Source organism: Erpetoichthys calabaricus, chromosome 4, assembly GCF_900747795.2.
Source record: "Erpetoichthys calabaricus chromosome 4, fErpCal1.3, whole genome shotgun sequence".
Classification (NCBI taxonomy): domain Eukaryota; kingdom Metazoa; phylum Chordata; class Cladistia; order Polypteriformes; family Polypteridae; genus Erpetoichthys; species Erpetoichthys calabaricus.
Genome location: NC_041397.2, coordinates 43,023,013 through 43,036,635, shown reverse-complemented (window position 1 = coordinate 43,036,635; position 13,623 = coordinate 43,023,013). Strand labels below are relative to the sequence as shown.

The following is a 13,623-nucleotide window of genomic DNA, read 5'->3' as shown; positions in this document are numbered from 1 at the left end:
TCATTATTATCTCATTTTATATATATAGAACACCTCTTTAAACAGGATAATGTGTCAGCGGTACAGATTTCACTACAAATCTCAAAAGCCAACAGATAAAAAGAGCTGTACAGTATTTCACTTTTCCTTACACACAAAATGACTGGTCAAGGTAGAATGAACAGTTAATTTCTCTCACTTATTCCCCTATCAATACATCAGCATCCTTTTTTGTATCCATTCAAGAAATGAAGAGGAATACAATTTAGGTCTCAAATGTGTCTCTTTCAGACAACCATTATAAGCAGAAAGAATGGTTCTGCAATCAGAGAAAAGTCATGTAGTAAACTCATTAACAGTGCACTACTGCATCTGTTATAAAGACTCAAAAGAAAAAAAAAGCTCTTTATAGAGAGTTTAATGGCAAAAAAATTGAAGTAATTCCTCCTGTTTGTTGATTCAAAAATTTTTAAATTGAACTTGGAAAACAATAAAATACTATTAAATATAGAATTGTTAGTACAAAAGAATACACTTAAGCATTGCCTGTAATTCTTCTGATTTTACAGTACATCTTAAAGAGGTACTTTACTGAAATGAGAAGGCTTTTGTTAACAAATCAGTGTGATAGCAAACACATTGATTGGTCACTTTATTTCATACACTTGTTTTCCACTTTTCCTTGGAACAGAACCAATATCTGAAGACATGGGCAGAACAAGTGCTGCACAGGTATGTACTTAATTGATATCTACTCTGAACACTTTGATAAACCTCATTCTAGAAATGCTTAATTTGACCAATGATGATGACTAGGGAGGGCACCTCCAAGTTGGAAAAGCACTGCAGGACTTTCCTGACCTTTTGACATAGAGAATAAACCTGCTGAAAAGAGGAGTACACGTCTGTTATGAAGAAATGCACCTCAACAATGTTCATATATCTAGTTGCAGTACAAGAGTATTTTTACAGCATCCTTCCTTTTACACTCTACACCATTACACTGCTTTCATGTTAACACTTGACAGAAAAATGGACTACTAGCATTTATATCAATGGATCTTCCCATTATAGAGAATTCGCAGGAACTGTGAATCAACAAACCAAGCATTGTTTTGAAAGTCCTCTGTTGTTCCGAGTTTTCCATCTGATGATATAAATCACCTGAACAGGATGTATGACAAGTTGTTTGTTTTCATAAGCTTCTTTTGCCACCATTGTGTTACTCAGGTGTTATCTAGCTGACAGTTACTAGCCTTTAATTTGGCAAAAATAAAAGTGTCCACCAATGGTAGCCCCTTTCATCAGAGATGAATTTTTAATATAGAGACAATGGGTGTTCCTTCAGTGCTGACATTGGGTACTTTATGTAAAAAACTCATCAAAGTTGCTGTTATTAATACACCCTTGAAAGAATGTGTACCGCTCCTATAATATAACATTTAATTTCATCTAAGTTCTTCGTTTTAGCCATTCTTGTTCTTGTCTACCTAAATAATTTAATTTGCATGTTCCATGAATATGATGCATATGAACCTAATTTGTAAGTTAGTTATGTTGAAAGGAGGTGTACCCATTAAAGTTGACAACTAGTGTAACTTATAGCATTTGATGCAGTTTTTTTTGTTAATTACACAGGTTAGTAACATTCTATGTGTGTGCTTAGGTGATAAAGTTATTAACCTTTACTAACACAAAGTTGAGAATATTTTTACTAGAGGAGAAAACAACTAGGAAAAAGAGGTTTGACAAATATGGTACTAAAACTTTTTTTACATACAAAAGTACAACCCAGATTTCTGATATTTAAAAAATGTTTAATTATACTGTACATACCTAAATATTGCCTTTGTTGAATCAGAGCCACACTTGAATCCATCAGCCCTTTTGATAAAAAAGAGAAATACAAATTTTTCAAAGACTTAATAGTGTTTTTATATATTACTTCCTACATCTTGCACAACTGAGTTTACAATGAAATTTAACATAATATACAAAAAGCAGTGTACATATTCTAAATAAGGTATAAACAGAATAAATGAGAAACAGTTTATTATATGCAATGGCAGCTATTTTCCCAGCAATATAAACATGAAATTGTCACCTGAGGAGTTAATCTTTGGACATTCTATAAAATAATACAAAAAAGCACACTATCACTAAAGATCTCTTTAAGTTGGTCAAATAAGCAACATTCTTTTTAGATCTTATTCACTAAGAGAACTCTTAAATGGGCTCTAATACGTGCTCACTCATTGTAAGCTACCTCTGTATATACTGTATTTTGGAATATTTGGTTTACTCTGCTCTCTCTTCACATTCATAGTGTTTCTTTTAAAAAACTAGCTTTCAACATTAAACTCACTTTGATTCTAATTAGCCTTGTTTATTACTGTTATTTCAGCTCCACTCAATAAACACAATAATTAGGCTTATTTCAAGACAGCCACAAGTAATAAATGATATTTTCACAGCATAGACTCAACTAGAAGGATGCAAGCAATTTTGACCTGAAAATGTACAGCTTGAGACAGCAATGATAATATAAATAATATGAAATATAATAGTACATATGTAAATTAATGTAAATTTAAAAAAATGTTGCATATTTATGCTCTGTTCTGTAAATTATTTGTAAAATGACCATAAAAACATAACATATATGAGTATTACGTACAGGCTTTCTAAATAGGCTTTGTTTGAGCTTTTTGCTGAAAATGACTAAAATAAACTAGAAAGTGCACTTTGTGTGGAGAAGTATCCTAAAAAACAGTAATATGAAAGATGCTGGTTTTCATATTCTTATAAATTAGATTTTTATTCAGAAAGTTTTTTTGCCCTTTGACTCAAGTAATCTTTTATTGTATAAATAGACAGGTTTACTACTTCAATAATTTGAAATGGAAAGTCTCGTAGTAATTATTTATACTTTTATTTGCTTTACAAAAATGAAGCTTTTCTTTTGCCCAAACTACAAGCTAAGGAGTTTTTGGAGAGCTAAAAGAGATGGCCCTGTTTGAACTGAGTGCCTAAACATTTGGCATCAGATACACCTATCCTCTTTGAAGTATAAACTTATAACTCAACTCTTATAAAGCAGTCAGCAATCATTTCTCAACAAATGCAAATGGTAAAGTTCTCCTCATTACAAGCAGCAGCAAATGAAAGTTGCAGTTTTTTCAATATGGAGTTTTAACATTTGAACACTGGTTTAAAGTAACCAAGTCTGTTTAGATGGTATGGGTGTCTGATTTTGATGAATACAATGAAATTATAGAATTGAATAGTATACTTTATTCAATCGGCGGCACAGTGGCGCAGTGGGTAGTGCTGCTGCCTCGCAGTTAGGAGACCCGGGTTCGCTTCCTGGGTCCTCCCTGCGTGGAGTTTGCATGTTCTCCCTGTGTCTGCATGGGGTTCCTCCGGGTACTCCAGTTTCCTCCCACAGTCCAAAGACATGCAGGTTAGGTGCATTGGTGATTCTAAATTGTCCCTAGTGTGTCCTTGGTGTGTGGGTGTGTGTGTGCGCCCTGCGGTGGGCTGGTGCCCTGCCCAGGGTTTGTTTCCTGCCTTGTGCCCTGTGTTGGCTGGGATTGGCTCTAGCACACCCCCGTGACCCTGTAGTTAGGATATAGTATGATGGATGGATGGACTTTAATCAATTTAATTTTTATTGATACTATTTAATCTGTGTGGTTAAATTTCACTTTTTAAAGGAGTTCTGTATTTTTCAAGTCAAAGTAATTTTTTCACTTGATATATAATAACGTGACACAAGAAATTGTGTTCTGATGTGAACATTTTTTCAAAGATTAAAAATGTATATATATAGTGCATCCAGAAAGTATTCATAGTGCATCACTTTTTCCACCTTTTGTTATGTTACAGCCTTATTCCAAAATGGATTAAATTCATTTTGTTTCCTCAGAATTCTGCACACAACACCCCATAATGACAATGTGAAAAACGTTTACTTGAGGTTTTTTTAAATTTATTAAAAATATAAAAACTGAGAAATCACATGTACATAAGTATTCACAGCCTTTGCTCAATACTTTGTCGATGCACCTTTGGCAGCAATTACAGCCTCAAGTCTTGTTGAATATGATGCCACAAGCTTGGCACACCTATCCTTGGCCAGTTTCCCCCATTCCTCTTTGCAGCACCTCTCAAGCTCCATCAGGTTGGATGGGAAGCGTCGGTGCACAGCCATTTTAAGATCTCTCCAGAGATGTTCAATCGGCTTCAAGTCTGGGCTCTGGCTGGGCCACTCAAGGACATTCTCTGAGTTGTCCTGAAGCCACTCCTTTGATATCTTGGCTGTGTGCTTAGGGTCGTTGTCCTGCTGAAAGATGAACTGTTGCCCCAGTCTGAGGTCAAGAGCGCTCTGGAGCAGGTTTTCATCCAGGATGTCTCTGTACATTGCTGCAGTCATCTTTCCCTTTATCCTGACTAGTCTCCCAGTTCCTGCTGCTGAAAACATCCCCACAGCATGATGTTGCCACCACCATGCTTCACTGTAGGGATGGTGCCAGGTTTCCTCCAAACGTGACGCCTGGCATTCACACCAAAGAGTTCAATTTTTGTCTCATCAGACCAGAGAATTTTCTTTCTCATGGTCTGAGAGTCCTTCAGGTGCCTTTTGGCAAACTCCAGGCGGGCTGCCATGTGCCTTTTACTAAGGAGTGTCTTCCATCTGGCCACTCTACCATACAGGCCTGATTGGTGGATTCCTGCAGAGATGGTTGTCCTTCTGGAAGGTTCTCCTTTCCCCACAGAGGACCTCTGGAGCTCTGACAGAGTGACCATCGGGTTCTTGTTCACCTCCCTGACTAAGGCCCTTCTCCCCCGATTGCTCAGTTTAGATGGCCGGCCAGCTCTAGGAAGAGTCCTGGTGGTTTCGAACTTCTTCCACTTACGGATGATGGAGGCCACTGTGCTCATTGGGACCTTCAAAGCAGCAGAAATTTTTCTGTAACCTTCCCCAGATATGTGCCTCAAGACAATCCTGTCTCGGAGGTCTACAGACAATTCCTTTGACTTCATGCTTGGTTTGTGCTCTGACATGAACTGTCAACTGTGGGACCTTATATAGACAGGTGTGTGCCTTTCCAAATCATGTCCAGTCAACTGAATTTACCACAGGTGGACTCCAATTAAGCTGCAGAAACATCTCAAGGATGATCAGGGGAAACAGGATGCACCTCAGCTCAATTTTGAGCTTCATGGCAAAGGCTGTGAATACTTATTTATGTACATGTGCTTTCTTAATTTTTTTATTTTTAATAAATTTGCAAAAACCTCAAGTAAACTTTTTTCACGTTGTCATTATGGGGTGTTGTGTGTAGAATTTTGAGGGAAAAAATGAATTTATATATATATATATATATATATATATATATATATATATATATATATATATATATATATATATATGGTTGAAATAGTTTACTGTCAAATAAATGCGAAGAGTACACGACACGTGTTTCGCCCTCATTCTGGGCTCATCAGGTGTACACACTCCACTGCACTCCCTCTCGGGAATCGAACCTCGGACGTCAGCGCCAGAGGCGATGCCCCTAACGTAGCGCCACGGCGTGTGGTTCGTTTATTTGACAGCATGTAGATCGGGGTAATTACATTCACGGCATTCGTAGTCTGTGTCACACAGTCCGCCACGGTGCAGATTGCTGGCCAACCACAAGCGTTACCTGGTAGGTAACCACCCATACAATCAGATTGTGACACAGACTACGAATGCCGTGAATGTAATTACCCCGATCTACATGCTGTCAAATAAACGAACCACACGGCGTGGCGCTACGTTAGGGGCATCACCTCTGGCGCTGACGTCCGAGGTTCGATTCCCGAGAGGGAGTGCAGTGGAGTGTGTACACCTGATGAGCCCAGAATGAGGGCGAAACACGTGTCGTGTACTCTTCGCATTTATTTGACAGTAAACTATTTCAACCATTCTATGATCTGCTCCTCACAAACTGAGGGCACCGTGGCGGATGTTAGCAGATTGCTGGCCAACCACAAGCGTTACCTGGTAGGTAACCACCCATACAATCAGATTGTGACACAGACTACGAATGCCGTGAATGTAATTACCCTGATCTACATGCTGTCAAATAAACGAACCACACGCCGTGGTGCTACATTAGGGGCATCGCCTCTGGCGCTGACGTCCGAGGTTCGATTCCCGAGAGGGAGTGCAGTGGAGTGTGTACACCTGATGAGCCCAGAATGAGGGCGAAACACGTGTCGTGTACTCTTCGCATTTATTTGACAGTAAACTATTTCAACCATTCTATGATCTGCTCCTCACAAACTGAGGGCACCGTGGCGGATGTTAGCAGATTGCTGGCCAACCACAAGCGTTACCTGGTAGGTAACCACCCATACAATCAGATTGTGACACAGACTACGAATGCACATATATATATATACATATACAGTATATCTCAAGACTGTTCTTGTGGTTTAATATGGTGTCCAAAGGTCATCAGTTCGACTGTGAAAAAAAAACCCTTAAAAACTATAGAATATGTAAATTTTTTAGCTAAGAATGTTATCAAGTATTAATTTGTGGCTTGAGATTGCACACAGTGTAAAATGGCATATGTATGCCATTTTTGAAAAAAATAAACAAACAAAGAAAAAGATATAGTGTGAGATTCAGCTCTTTTAAAAGTACACCAGCTCTATGCTTCACCTCAATACTTATCTCTCTCTGTGGCAACATTTCACCCCCAGAGGTATAGTGGGGTATCACCCATTCCATGGGATTTGCACCCCATAAAAATATAATGTAAAATTTTACATAGCACTCTGTCACCTATAATGCTAAAGTTGGCATGACATTTTATAATAAAAAATTCAATTCATGTGCAAAAATAAGACACACCCTTCAACATAGATTTACTGTATGTATCTGGCAAGAGAAGGAATGGTGGAAGTGAGCATGTTTGTGAACTGAATTAAAGAAAAAAGATCGCTCATACACTGTATACGTGTGCTAAATTTAATAAAGATCCAAGGATCTATTGCAGATAGAACTACCTTTATCAATCAGCAGTTGTTTTCAAAAGACAGGTTCTAGATTGTAAATCTGAATAATTACATTTTAGTGGCCTCTGGTCTGTGTTTAGCATTAACAAATGCAATCTTTTTCCTATAAAACATGTATGGAATTAACAACTTCAAACATATGTTAAGAACAAAGGTAATTATAGTGGTATCATGATAAATATGACAGATGGATAAATATGACAGGGAATCTGAACATTTTTATATATAAATTCTTTGAGTATCAGATCATACTTCACTAACCTGAATGCTTAGAGTTTTCTGTAACTAACTTCACCTTTAAAATAAAATGGATACAATCATTTTCAAAGAATTCCTCCTCCCAATTATGTCTTTAATTATGTTGGAATTTTTTTGCCCAGATGTAATTATGATACTAAAACTGTCATCGTTTCATAAGCAAATGTTTTTGAGCTGGTCTTTGCTGTACAAACATACTCAACGGAACAAAAAGAATACAAATTTTAAAACTAAATAATAAGTTGGCTTGACAGAGGTGTGTTATTAGTTTGTTGTTTAATAATGATGAGCATTTAAAAATGATGAGGTGGTATCATACATAAGACTGAATACATGTCACCCATTTCAAGTTCTGGTAAATGGAAAACTAACTTAGCGGTACAATCGTTATGCTGTATTTACAATGAAGAAACACGATGGCACCTATCTTGGGAATGTTACTATATGTCAATTATTTTGATTAATTTAATAAAAGTAGGAGAATATCTTATTTATGTTTGAAAATTGAAGCGTGTAATGCTTGCTTAATATTATGATTAGAAAATATGTTCATACCAGCAAATTACAAATCAAAATTTGTTCTCTTAGTCTTTAATCTATACATTAGTTACTGTCTTTATTATATATTGCTTGTATCCTACTGTACTGTTTATACTATATATTGACTATATTAATTAAGAAATATTCATTTAAAAACACACTTTGCACACTTGATGCACAGAACATTTCAGTTTCCACTAGTTTGAAGTTTTCAAATCACCTGCAAAGCTCATCATGCAGTGTGCGAAACAAAGCTGCATATCTGCTGATCAGCTGTAGTACTAGACTCTCTGCAATTCCTTCAATCTGTCTTGTAACCGTTTACTGTGAAAGGCACAGATGTTAAAATGCATCCTTCTTCTCTGGGCAGAGAATTGCAGCTGACTACAATAAGCACTCTTTAATGAATTCTCCATCAGAAAACAGTTTGCTTCTTTTTGCAATTTTGTGAGCTAATATATAGCTGATTTTTACTGTTCCTTCCTTTGCTGTACGAAGTTTTGTAAGAAAAAGACTTTGCTCTTTTTGCAGTTTAGCTAATTCCTCTGCAGTCCTCACCTTCTCCTCTTCAGATAAATTTCTGGATTTTTCGGTGTGCTTGGTCTTGATGTCATGGCTCAAGTTGTGGTCTTTAAATACAGAGATGTACTCTTTGCATACCAAACAGATTTACTACTAAGCTCTGTAAAAAATGCTTAGGAGTTCAGGTTTTGTTGAATGATCTGTTTACCGCATCAACTTTTCATTTTTGACTGCTCATTTTTGTTGTGTCTTTGCCCAAAATGCAGATGGGATACAGATTAACAACAGATTACAATATGAACAATCTCTGCATCACCTCTTTCTCTGATGCAATCTCCCACAGTTTCCATCTTTTATATCCCATCCTTTCTAATGCAATTTTCCACAATTTTCCAAATATATATCAATTTTGATCCGCATCTGCATGGTTACATCTAGCTATGATGCAAACTGGCACGCCCAGACAAGTACCTGCCGTACGCACCGTCCACTGGCCAGACAAAACGAGACTACAGGCCGCATTTAGGCTGCAGACCTAACATATTTTTTCCCACCATGGAGTCTATGATTTGTGAGATGGAGACAAGCACTAAACCCATCAAGGAGTCACCTCCTGAAAGGGAAAATTGTGTAACCATGCTCTATTGCATGGTTAAGCTCTACTGCTTAATCTACCTTTTCAATTTCCTCTATATTTTTATTGTGAGTCCACATGATAAAAATGCAAAATGTTCAGTGACTGGTATTGTGGACTTAGAATAAAAAGAATAAGCAAAATTGTAGTCACGATTATAAAGAATACCACTGACTTTAACTCTTTCAGGGTGGATGTTGACTTTGGTCAAAATGAGGGGCTGACAGTGGTAATCAACTGCCGTTATGTTTTAGTTGTACACTCTTTGCTAGAAGGAAAGTTAGCTTCATTGGTTTGACCTAGATTCTCTGCACTCATGTGAGTAGTGAGGAGCAAGAAATGGGAAAAACAGCATTGACATCTGTCAAGAGATCAAAGCAAATGTGTAAAGCAAAATACTCCGTGGATGATGTTTATTGCTGAATTGGATTTGTTGGATTCCGATTTTGATAAAGTGATCAAAAACAAATGTGAGGTACCAACATCAGCTGATTAGTCCCCAGCTGACTGTGGTGCTGAACAGATTCGTGCAGCTGACGTACCTATGGCACCATTCATCTGGGAGGACTTGCCATTTACATTGAGAACAGAATCTGGTACAAACCAGATTGCGATGTCTGCTACCGTTGCTGCCACTCCTACCCCCCTGCCATGCAAAAACAGACAGGCAGCCAGCCTGCCATAAATTCCTAGTGAACAGGCGACCAAAACATGCAGCAGCAGACATGTTATGTTGCTTTCTGTGTAAAACCATTGCTTTCATGGCTTGTGTTTTTGTAAAAAAAATATTCAGTCCTCAAAGAGTTAACCAGTCAGTAGTTTTTAAGGCTAAACAAACCAGAAGTGGAGAAAAAAATACAAACCTATTCATTAAGAGCTGATGTGGATATTATGGGATTAGTAATGACCTGAAGGTAGCCTAGGACTTTGATATAAAATGCAGTGTAACCAGTTCAGATTTATTGTTACATCTAGAAAGTACAACAAAACTCTTAGTTGCATGCGCCACCAACACGCACCACATTGCCATTTACCAGCAGCATTTATCTTGCTTCTGTGGAATATGTACAATATAACAACACAGAATTTACAGCCGAAAAACAGCCATTGACACATCCCTATCCCAACCGGTTCCATGGTTCATGATTTCAGAGAGGCAAAACTATTCATCTAATGGCACTACAATGTTTAACACACAAGTTGGAGTATATTTAGCACAGTGTGTACCAGGTTCCATATGGAAAACAGATAAGACAGCATGAAATGGAAGGAGCAAGCAGTGCATGAAGAGCACAAAGCTGGAAGGTGGCATGCTTAACACTAGAATTACCAGAGTCTACGAAAAAACTCGTAGATCCAGCCCACCTTAAAACCGTTCTCACCTCTCTTTTGTCTTCTAAATGTGCCGATTAAGATGAGCAGCAAGCAGCCGGCTATTCCATCCCCCACCGCCGCAGAACATTCACTAAGTTTTCCATGGATATGCCTTGTTTGATTATCTGGGAGTGACTGAAGTGCTGGAGTTTTAGAGTGGAAATAATAGATTGCTATTTGGAAAACACACATTTCATGTGTGTTCCGTTTCTACAGTAATCTGTGTAAACACATTTTTAAAACAGAAATGTCTTTCATATTTTAGTAGTAAATGACAAAATGTAGGCATAAACTATATAATGTATGAAGCCGTAAGTCCAAAGAGCAAGTAAACACTTTCACAAAAGATTAAAGGAATAGACAACAGCTTCACTGGCATAGCGGTAAGATTTGCTGACATGTAATCAAGAGTCCCCGGTTCGATTCCCACTCACTCCTATATTTGCTGTTTTCAGTAGTGAGCTGCTCCTTTTGTTAATATTATACAGTACACACATACATTTGGTTTGCGTCTGTAACACACGGTGTGCATTTATAGGACTTGTAAAAGATACCGTTTTTTTTACTTTTATTCTCTCTCTAAATCATGATCACGATACATACTACTGTGCCACCCATCCCCCCCCCCCCACACCCAGGGATCTGACACTGTTATTTTTCATTTGAAACGGAATAACTGGAGATGTGAGTGGTGTTTTGAGACAATGGAACTGGACATTCTCTCATCTAGAGGGATAAAAGCTGACACACAAACGCTGGTGAATCTGCCTTCTTCGTATCTTACCGTCACTTGATTTTTTTTTTATTCAGTTTTATTGAGTATTCCTGCTCATGCTGAATTAGTGTGCATCCTATGGTGTATGATGTCAAAAAAAAAACAAAACACACAGACGTAGGTTTATATGATATTTGGAATTATTCGTTTTATGACCTGTATAGTACATTTCGGAAAACTTTGTGGCACGGATGCAACATTATTCATATTATTCATATTCATTCGCATAACATCTTGCGGTTTGTAATCAGTGACTGCGTGTTTTTTTTCCCCGATCTTGCCAGTCCCCACATGTTGCTGTATGCTGTTTCTTTTGTACTCCAGGACATGCAGAGGATAGAATAGTACAGAGCAGTAAGTTCAGCGCTATATGTAATCATCAGAGTCAAATGTTAACTGTTCACACACACGCAAGGATCGTCTTTCCTACATTTACAACGTGTGTACCTGTTACAATGTACACGCTTCTCTCTATGCTGTAGTTCCTATTTCACACCTGAAAGAAAAAAAAGATCAACATGTGTGTTGGTCCTGCAGCACTGAATAAGCTCACGCGCTCTAACATCCCCCCCACCCCCCGATCTGACTCTAAGACACCGTGCAAGTACAGACGCAAACCAAGTGTGATCAAGAGTCCCTGGTTCGATCCCCACTCACTCCTAAATTTGCTGTTTTCAGTAGTAAGCTGCTCTTTTTCTTAATATTATACAGTACACACATACACTTGGTTTGCGTCTGTACTTCCGCTGTTTCTTTCTGTTACTTAGAGTCAGATTTGAATGAATAAGCGTGAGCTTATTCAGTGCAGCAGGATAAACACACATGTTGATCTTTTTTTTTCTTTCAGTACATGTGCCTTCCCTATGGAAGCGTATTATGGCCGCAGTGAAAAAAAAATACGGACACAGTGAAGAAGAAAAAAAAAAAACTAAATGTCGAGATTAAAGTCGACATGTTGACTTTATTCTCGACATTTCCACTTTATTCTCGCCATTTACGTCGAGATTAAAGTCGACATGTTGACTTTATTCTCGACATTTCCACTTTATTCTCACCATTTACGTCGAGATTAAAGTCGATATGTTGACTTTATTCTCGACATTTCCACTTTATTCTCACCATTTATGTCGAGATTAAAGTCGACATGTTAACTTTATTCTTGTAGTTTGTCATTAAAGTAGAACAGTGTACACTAAACTTCATCTTAAAATGAATATTTAATTTAGTAGATCTTCCCAAACCCCATCATAAATTATGTAGCGCATGAAATGCTTTGTGTTAAGCGTTCCCCGAGCCATATTAATCACTATGTGCTTCTTAAACTGATTTCCTCTGCACAAAGAGGAGGCGCAAGCAGTGATCACCACACAGAATACATTAATTTTATGATATCTCAGCTCCCTGAACATTTACAATACTAAGATAAATACTTGATATAATGTTCATGATAAAATGCATTAAAGCATGTACTAATCCTGTGGGGGCACGGTGGCGTGGAGGTTGCACTGCTGCCTGGCAGCAAGGGGGTTCCAGGTGTACCCTACCTTGAGTTTGCATGCTTTCCTGCCAGGTTTACTCAGCGTGCTTCAGTTTCCTTTCAAAGTCATGTTGGCAGTGGGGTTTTATTATGCTATATTGACCCTGGGGTATGAGTGTGCTTGTATTCACCATGCAATGAGCTGGAGTCCCGTTCAGGATTTGTTCCTGCCTGGCACACGATGCTTGCTGGGATGGGTGTAACCCTGAATGGATGGCATATTTAAAAATGTATAACGAAGATTTTTCAAAGTTCTGAACACTCCGTGGTCTAAGTGTATAACTAGTTTTAATTTCACAAAGACGTTTATCGTGTGGTGATTGGTTATGTGGAGAATGAAAAAGGAAGGTTAGGAACGGGGGTGTTGGTACATCAGACAAAGACAGCACGCATGCAATAATGAAAGTCCGCACAGAAGAACATCCATTGAATTCTGTGTTCGTGTCTTCGACCACCAGATCATGAACCCAACATTTAAACAATATTTCAGTTAAACCTGTGCGATACCCATTCATACATACAGTTTTTTGGAGCCTTGTCACACCTGCCATAAACTTCTCTACACTGAAAGTACACCAGAGTGCATGTTTAATACCTGCTTTAATGCATTTCATCATGAAAATGATATCAAGTATTTATCTTAGCATTCTAAATGTTCAGAGAGCGGGAATATCATGAAGTGAATATATTCTGTGCAGCGATCGATGCCTGCACCTCCTCAATGCAAGAGGAAGTCAGTTTAAGAAGCACGTAGTGATTAATAACTGGGTTGGGGAACACAACATAAAGCATTTAATTTGCTACATAACTTATGATGGGGTTTGAGAAAATCTAGTAAATTAAATATTTATTTTAAGATGAAGTTTAATTTACGACATTCTGCTTTAATGACAGAATAAACTACGAGAATAAAGTGGAAATGTCGACTTT

General features: G+C 37.9%; 1 protein-coding gene across 1 annotated transcript in view; it reads right to left on the bottom strand.

Moving 5' to 3' along the window:
- Nucleotides 1–13,623, bottom strand: part of LOC114651038 (protein Atg16l2-like) — a 223,058-nt gene that overhangs the window by 47,341 nt on the left and 162,094 nt on the right. The window contains exon 16 of the mRNA XM_028800993.2: nt 1,816–1,863. Coding sequence (XP_028656826.2) covers nt 1,816–1,863 — 48 coding nt within the window. The remainder of the gene's footprint in view (nt 1–1,815; nt 1,864–13,623) is intronic.